The following is a 9489-nucleotide window of genomic DNA, read 5'->3' as shown; positions in this document are numbered from 1 at the left end:
TTCACATGGAGTACATGAAAATGTATCATTAATGCTAAATTATAGCACAAGAATAAGCGTAATTAATGCATTTTCATTTGTACGCAGTGTATCAAATTGTATGCAGCGCGTTTTACGTTAAATGTGTACTTGTATATTTGCCATATTACAGCTGTTATGAACGTTAGAATTTTCTTTTCCTTCCTTTATCTCTTCACATTATTTGCCTTTTTTCATTTCATATATTCTTCATACACTTTTACGTATTAGTACGAATTAAAATAACTAAATTGAAAATACCCCTTTTTTTGGAGAATAACATTTTTGTTAACGAACCAATTAAAATTTTCAGCTGCTAACAGTTCACATGCGAGAACAATGTAGGATATATATGTATTTTTCTAATTACTATGAAGAAAGGAACTTTAGATGGTGCCTTTACCGTTTGGAAATATTTTCTTTATATTTGTATTGATATTCATGCTTCACATTTGTTTATATATATTGTTTCCTTTTAATTTGTTAGAACTGCGAATGGTAGCAATTTCTGCTTAAAATTTAAGAGAGTTATGCATTATAGAATCCTTCACGGACAATCACAATTAAATAACCACAATTAAATAATTAAAATTTAATAATTTTGGTACTCGAAACTGTGTAACTCATTGGAAGCAGAAATTTACATATTTTTTTATTGAAAGTGTGAATTATCTGGAGCCAACATCTTTGAAGGACGAAGTGGAGTGTTGAAGAATTATTTCAATGCGGATTAATTGTTATATTTATAAAAACAGAGAACATTTGTTTCAATTTAGAATAGAAAAATAGCTTACAAAGTAGAGGCATAAATTTAATATTTGTGAGACGATATAATCCATTTCAAAATTTATATATGGGGTATTAAATTACCATTTTGTTTTTATCTTTTTAGCAAATTGGATATTTTCATTTTGTGAGATGTTGATAGGAGTCAACGTACTTAACAACCTGTTGTATAACAAAAGAATAATTCCTACTGATACGTGTTTATCTGGTTGCTAAAGTTAACACTGTGAAAAAAACTATCGCAATATTGGGCTATGTTCCTTCATTTTTTATATATAGAAGAGTTATACATAAACGAATAATATTTATCTTTTCATTTGGCCATGTCTAATAACGATGACAACCCCAAAGAGAGCAGAATGGGTACGTCTTTATCCTTTTATAACCTAAAATGCGCAACTTAACATTTGAGTGTTTATTTTTCTTAAAGTGGGAAATGAACAATTTAAGACACTTATTTGTGTAAATGTAAATATAATTGTAAATATAAATGCAAATTTAAATGTTTTTTTCTTACTTTCAGGAGACTCTTTTTAAAGATTTTCCCGCCCAAAAGCAATATAAAATTTTTGAAGAAAGTTCTAATATTTGTTATAATAGGTCCTACTGTGACGATTTAAATATTCCCGATCCAACTAAAAAAAGAGAACTTATAAATCTTTGTAAAAAGATAGCATGCAGATATACAAATTTACCTTATATTGTTCGTTCAGAGAAAAAATATTCCGATCGCTGTTCATATTTCATTCATTGGGCACAAGATGTAATTAGAAAACATTTTAAAGTCGATTTAGCCAGTAGTTATTACTATCATTTCATTTTTAAACTTATCGATGTAGCTCGTGAAATAAGTTGGGAAGATTTAAAATCCCCTCCTTGTCAACGTTTATTTGATAGTGATTTTAAACATTGGGAAGTTGAAAAAGATATTCATGATTATTTTAAAAACGTAGATACCTTATCAAAAAAAATTGATACTGATGTTGATAAACGCAATTCCTACCTAGAATATTTAACTTATATTAAACGTTTATATGAAAATAACTACAGAGAATGTTGCGATCCGTATGATATTTCATATAGTAATTGTCCTAATTACTTTGTATGTAATCCAAATTTCCATCCGAATGAATTGATAGCTAAAATAAACCCCGATACTCAAGTTAGAAGAGTTACAGTTATTGAACAGAGAGGTAATCCCCAATTGTTATCTACTGTCCAAAATTTTAAGTGCAACTTGGGTGTATAATCAAAACGTTAGAGCTACAAGTCGAGGAGGAGATTCATCGAGCCTATTTTTTTCTTCTTTATTTTACAGGTCAAACTGGATCAAGAGGAGGCTCCACATTACAAGGAAAATCAGCTAGATACAATACTCGTAATCAAGGTGCGTATTGTCCAACTGGTACGACATACGATTATAAATCGCATACATGTAAAACTCCAGAAGGACTTAGCTTTAAAGTAGTTGATTATGGAACGCATTACGACCTTCCGACTCTAGATAATCAATTTGGCAGTGGAGACAATACAGGAATGGTAGTTCCAGGGAGCAATAGTGAGGGCTCAAATACATATAGCACTTTTCGTTTAGGATTTTCAGCTTTTTTGGGATTAGTTATAGGCGTCGTTTTCTACCTTTTTATTAAAGTAAACGCGAAATGCATGTTAAAATGGTGTATCTTCTTTATGTCCTTATAATTATAAAAGAAGTGTACTATTTAAATATTATCTTTTACTTTTGTTTTTTAGAGAACAACACCAATTGGACAAGTCTTAGGTGGTAAGAAGAGAAAGGGTAAAAAAACTGCAGAAGAAGCTATGGTTGAAATTCATGAGGAAGATCAGTTGGGTGGAAACCATGTTAATGCAGATGCACTGTGGGATGGATATGCTGCAGATGCACAGTGGGGTGGATATAATGCAGATGCACAGTGGGATGATCATCATGCAGATGCACAGTGGGATGATCATCATGGAGAAGGACAATGGGATGACCATCATGCTGATGCACAGTGGGATGACCATCATGCAGATGCACAGTGGGATGATCATCATGGAGAAGGACAATGGGATGACCATCATGCAGATGCACAGTGGGATGAGCATCATGCAGATGCACAGTGGGATGACCGTCATGGAGGACATTGGGATGACCATCATGGAGAAGGTCATTGGGATGATCATCATGGAGAAGGACATTGGGATGACGATCATAGGGGAGGAGGATCTTCTGATTATTCCAATTCATATGATAACGATAGACAATTACGTTTCTCCTATCAGCCATCTTATGAGCCCTATGACTAACGCTAAACGGAGCGTAAGCTGTCTTTAAAAAGGGGATAAAGAGTTTATATGCAAAAATTTGTATAGTGAAATAACATTAACAAATAAAATAAATACACAAAAGGGGCTTTGTGTATGTGTTGTTTTTCCTGCTTTTATTCCACGTATGGAATTAATAATATGTTAATTATTTGTATCAAAGGGTGTGTCCTTAAAGGGGACAGTAGAGTTGGCTTGAAAAATGTCTAATTCTTATAGTTAGGGGAATACTCCCCCCCCCCCAGCGTGTTAGCCGTAAAATTATAAAACACGAAAGAATAGTAGAAAAAAGATTGCTAAACTTGGCCTTGATGAATTCTGTTGCTTTGTAAAATATACTTTTTTCTATTAATTAAAATTCATAATGGTGTTAATTAGATCACACATTGGAATATGAGATAATGCGATATATGCGTTTATAAATTGATCCACATATATAAAAAGAATACATATTCCCAGAGCCAACCCTCATTTTTAATGGCCTATTTATGCTCGCTTTATTTTGATTTATTCTTTTGCTACATTTCCAGTTGTGTCTTCATATTTTTTTGTGCATTAAGAATACTGTTACATAAATACATGTTTCATGTAACTTCATTTATATCATGTGTTGTTTCTACAGCAAGTGGACATATATATATAGATGTGTTGTTTTGTTAATCTTAATCAAAACGATTATTGCATTTTTATCAAGCGAGTATATGCTTCTTTTAATATTTGATTTAAACTTATTTTGATAAACTGATATGTACATATATATATATATTAGCCTTAAAAGGAACAACATCGATTAGCATTTTTTAATTATATCACCAGAATTGTTATAATGTTGCCATTCGTAGTAAAAAAATGGACGGACTAATAAATTGTGCAACAGTGAAATAGGAAACTGTCAATGTGATGAGTTTTTTATGAATGCATGATGCCTAGCGATTTTTTGATTTCTGGTTGCAAAATTGTTGCAAGCGAATGAAGAGTTAAAAGGTATGCTATAACATTACAGCGTTGCACAAGCAGTGAATACGACTTAGAATTTATCGATATATTAGTAACGCCCTTTAAAGGGCATTTATGAATATGCTTAATAGATGGTTTCCCTTATAATTTCACAAAAAAAGAAAGTATTAATAAATTCGCATTAATAAAAGGCTAACATGTAATGTACGCGTGTTTGCCACATTCCCTTTTTGTATTATTGTAGTATTACATTTGTACAAAAAAAAGTTATATATATGTGTGAATAAATCACCGCACCGCAAGGCATAATAAAAAGAAGTTATAAATGGAATACCTAATTTGTGCAAATATTTTTTCTGCGTAGAATACTAAAAAAGGCAAGCCAGGGAGTATATCTGTCTACACAAATATTAACGAAAAAACGAATATGTTAGAAATGTGTAAATTTATAAATATATAAGTAATGCACGTCTGTATGTTGCATTTTTATTTAACCAAATTAACAGCATAAGCGTACACCATGTTAACTAAAAAATAAACAAATTTATTAACAAAAAGCAAACTTAAAATTTGAAACAAAAATATGATTCAAAAAAGAAAATTATACGTATGAACACAATGTTACGAAGAGGAGCACGCAAAATTTACGATCATGTTTTATTTTTCGTGCCCCTTCAAATATAATTACACATATCCCAACACTTCAGCTCTTAGGTCCAAATTATCCTAAATTAGTTTACACCCCCCCGTGCAGCAATGTACCTACTTTCAATCCGCTTGATAAGCTATGCTGATTCGTTTCTTACGCGGATTCATATTTTGAGGTTCTGAATCATACACTAACTCTTGTTGCATATTGTTATAATGGATGCTTTGATTAAATTTTTGTTGTCTTGCTGACTTCCTATTCATCGACGATCCTATGGGCGTAAACTAATGCATACATCGGGAATGAAAAACATGTATAAAATAAATGCTTGGAAGTGGGGACTTTATAAGGAAAATATGTACACAAAAAGGCAGACAGAATGGTTATATTTTTTAATACAATTTGTACTTACCTTATAGAAAACGAAAAACAAAAGAGATATTGCAACAAATGAAAGACCACCCATGCCGAACAAATTAAAGGGGTCAGACGTTAGTTCATGAAATATGTCTTTTAGTGATGTATCATTTTCATTTGGTTCATCTGGTTCATCTGGTTCATCTGGTTCACTGGATTTGATTGATTTACTTGATTCGATTGGTTCACTGGATTCGATTGATTTACTTTTTTGGGGTTTATTTGGTTGATTACTTAGTAGGTAAGCCTTATGGTCAACGGTTACCGATTTGAACAACGTTTCTGCGCTTTCGGTGGGTACATCTCCGGCACATGATAGCTTCGCAATTAGATCGATCGGATAATACTTTTCTTCGCATTCAAAATATTTTGGACAGTAATTCACACAATATTTACTTGGATTGGTAAAGCAAGTGCAGCAATAATTTATGTGCTTTTCAAACAAATTTTTAATTTTAGTGAAATAAACACAATATTTGTCACGTTTTTCCTCCTCAGGTGTAATAGATGAAAAGGTGTTATAATTTTTGAAATAATATAGCAAATACATAATCTCTTCCCATTCATCCAATTTATTATTAAAACTGTAATAACAGTCATGCCTACTTAATTTATTATTAATAGGAAATTGTAATTCTAATAGTTTAGGAGCATGGCTTTTGTAATTATTATTATCTAGATTAGTACCAAAAATACTTTTTATTTGATCATGTAACCAATAATTGAAATATAAACAACATTCGTTACGTTTTTCCTTGTCCTGTATTTCATACATATTTATCAAATTTCTTACAATTTTTTGACACAATTTCTTAACATCTGATGTGTTACCTCCAGTAGTTCCTATGTTTGTACAATAACTATCATAGTTATTTATACTATCTTCATTATTGAGTTTTTTATATATATCATATGATGATAATTCTCCTAAGACATTTTCCTAAAAATTAAGAAAAAAAAAAAAAAAAAAGATGGATTATATAAATACATACTTTTAATTAAGAATTTTATACGTTTGCTTTTAGCAACACAATACACAAAATTAATAATATATATAAAGACATAAATAGTAAATATATACTTGTGTGTTCATTTCTGTAAAGAGCTTTTCATCAGCAACAACTTCTGCAGGTTTATTTACTGGAACAGGAGTTGTACGCCTTCCCGCATTAGCACTATTTGGTTGAGATGAACTTTGTACTGATATATTAGTCTGTTCGTTTCCTTTTATGCACGGTACTTCATTTTTTTTAAATAACTCTTGATCAAACTCTACATCGGGGCATTTTTTTAATTTAAGTAGAAATTCCTGACCATTATCTATAATTTCTTTTTCGAAATGTTTTATTTCATACTCATATATTGATGAACATTTTTTTTTCCCCATTTCCTTGAATACTTCAAGGATGTACTTTGTATATTTGCAATATTTATTTTTATTATCACCGTTTCCATCGTTCCATTTATCTTTAAAAATTTTATAATATTCTACAAAATCGTATAATTCTTTTTTATTCTTTAATGCTTTTAAATCGTATACCTTTTTTATATGGAAATTTTCGTCATTTTTTTTAAAGCATTTATTTTCCATAAAACTAGATAATTCACTGTATACTGAGTTGATACGCTCAAAATTAAAATTGTGTTCCACTAATTTGCCATATAACCAATAGAATGTATAATCACACAATTTAGGTTTGTTTATATCATGTGAATTAAATAAATTCAAGATACCATCATCCCAATTGTTCATTATTTCTTTAGTAACACGACAAAGTTGAATATCAATATTGTTTTTTTCATTACATACTCTAGACTTCTCTTGTTTTTCATAGAAAGTATTTAATTTATTATAGAACCTAAACAAGTGTGATTCAGCCGTAAATTTTGTCTGATAATTAAAAAAATATAAAAATTTATGAATAGACAAACAATATAAATAATTATATATTTTAGATATAAAAGAAATACAAAATTTAACTAAATCATTATAAGAGATCACTTTGATAAAAAAGGAAAAATTACATCCTGAGCTAACAATTCTAGAACATCCTCTACTACATTGCTTTCACTCATTTTAATGAAATAATATCGACATTTTAAAGAATCAGGAAAGCCGAGTGTATAAAAATTATTTAAGCACTAGCAATAGTTGAAATATTATCACTTTATGTTAATAATGAAAATTAATATGAATATTATAGTGAGTATATTGGTGTAGTACTTTTTGTGACAAAGTTAGAATATTTTAATATAAAAAAAAAAAAATTACTTTAATAAAATAAAATGAAAACAGATAAATTATGATACTTATGAAATGTTATATTAGATTACAAATACTTTGAAATGTGCATTGTCTAGTGATGTTAACATTTTATAGAATACGTATATTATGTATTATTTTTTTAAAAAATATATCTATGCATTGTACGCTAACATTCTCATACATTCTTTATTTATTCATTTCTACCTATTGGTTATTTTTTAATATTCGAATAAAAAAATTTCGTCTATAATTAATAAATAATCAGTTTTGGCATTTATAAGCACATGTTACAACTACTGCACAGATATCATTTAAGTTTCATGCTATTAACAACTCTTATCATCATAAATGAAGGATTGTTACAAAAATTAGGAACAAAATAAGACTAATCTTATGAAAGAGTAAAATTAATTATGTGTACATTTATATTTTTTATTTCACAAAAATGTTTACTATAAGGCATATTATTACTCAGAGAGATAAATGCCCCGCTTATTAAATGTACTTATTTTCTTTTCAGAATGGTATTTTCTATGTCTGTCCATTATGACTATTGGATTAGCATAAAAAATGATTAGATTTTAGATTGGAATAATTGTCACAAAAATACGAAAAGTAAAATAATTAGTATCATTAATGTAAATGTATGATAGAAAAGGGTGTTATCAAATTAACATAGAAAAAAGGATTTTGAAAAATAAATAAATTGGTCTTACTTAAAATGAAAAAAAAGAGGTGTTAAAATATAATTTATGTATAAAATTATTTTATAGGTTCATATTACAATTCAAATTCGTTCATTAATTTTATATATGTTCATTAAAAAAATTTATATATATATATAAAATTTTACAGCTTGTTGGATAACAGTATGCAATCATAAAAACAATGTTACAAAATTTATTCATATTTAACGATATTCATTTAATTTTCTCTTTCTTTCATTCTAATTTTATTACTACGTAACAATATTATTTATTTAAAAAAAATATTACGATAATAAACAATACAACGGGATCGTTTGCATGTTTTTAAACCTATATTTTGTTCAACTATATTCCCTTTCTATATTTTTATATATAACATTACTTGCGGATATTAATATAAACAACGAATTTTTATCATCATTATTTCTTTACTTTTTAAATATGTTTTTACAATTAGAAAAAAGAATTATTTATATTATATATATAAAATATGTGAATAATTTTTTTTTAAAATTCTTGTGTTTATGATAGAGGAAATAAATATGTTTATTGCATTATATTTTCCACTATATTTACGATTATCCCACAATATCTTATTAATATTGAATTAAAGTGGTACATAGAGAATATGATTGGTGTTTACGTTGCGAAATAATAAACAGCATATATATTAATTATAAGTAGCATAAATTTTTGACTAGATCAAAATTGGTATCTTAATAAAGGGAAAATATTACTAAAAATAAACATGCTTAAGATTATATATTAGATTTTTCTTTTTTCTTACTATTAATAGAACGCTTTGGGTTCATTTTTTATAATTTTTCCCTCACAAATTACTTGTATGCTTTATGTAATGTGAAAATGGATCATTTATTTTACTAGATACATTTGTTTTACTAATAAAAGTTTTTAATAATTACAAAATTACGGAGAAAGGTACATTTCTATCTTATAGTTATTAAATACCAGATTAAAATGAAAAAGTGTAAATGCGAATTTGTATAAGACAATTTATGTGCTAAAAAGCGTTTTATTAGTAACAAATATCATGGAAAAGACAAAAAATAGAATTCATTTGTTATGTTTAGTTGTTAAAAGAAAGAAATATGTACCATAACAAGAAGTATATATTTATTTCGCAATTTATTATACGTAAAAAATCATAATTTTGTAAATATATTGCTATTATCCCGTCGTACAAATTTCTATCTCGTTCCTCATCTTGTGTAACAATAAAGTTGTACCTAATGGTTTAGAGTTAAATATGCTATGAAAATGTTTATAATATAGAATTTGTACAAGGTGTTTTATACTCTCCCAGTACATTTCAGACAAATAAATAGTTATAATCAATTTAA

General features: G+C 28.1%; 2 protein-coding genes across 2 annotated transcripts; one reads left to right on the top strand and one right to left on the bottom strand.

The window, feature by feature from the left end:
* Positions 1-1140: 1140 nt before the first annotated feature.
* PVX_002485 (variable surface protein Vir12-related) lies at positions 1141-2272 on the top strand (the record flags this gene model as incomplete). The annotated part of the gene is made up of 3 exons (XM_001612786.1): positions 1141-1167; positions 1328-1981; positions 2123-2272. The coding sequence occupies 3 exons, from the start codon at positions 1141-1143 to the stop codon at positions 2270-2272; spliced, it is 831 nt and encodes a 276-aa protein (XP_001612836.1).
* A 2585-nt stretch (positions 2273-4857) lies between these two features.
* Positions 4858-7231, bottom strand: PVX_002480 (variable surface protein Vir12/24-related; the record flags this gene model as incomplete). Its single annotated transcript, XM_001612785.1, has 4 exons — positions 4858-5022; positions 5151-6095; positions 6357-7046; positions 7181-7231. The coding sequence occupies 4 exons, from the start codon at positions 7229-7231 to the stop codon at positions 4858-4860; spliced, it is 1851 nt and encodes a 616-aa protein (XP_001612835.1).
* Between the last annotated feature and the right edge of the window lie 2258 nt (positions 7232-9489).

Source organism: Plasmodium vivax, chromosome 4 (genome assembly GCF_000002415.2).
Source record: "Plasmodium vivax chromosome 4, whole genome shotgun sequence".
In the NCBI taxonomy this organism is placed as follows: Eukaryota; Apicomplexa; class Aconoidasida; order Haemosporida; family Plasmodiidae; genus Plasmodium; species Plasmodium vivax.
Note: the sequence above shows the minus strand (reverse complement) of the source record. Positions and strands in the feature narration are given on the sequence as shown.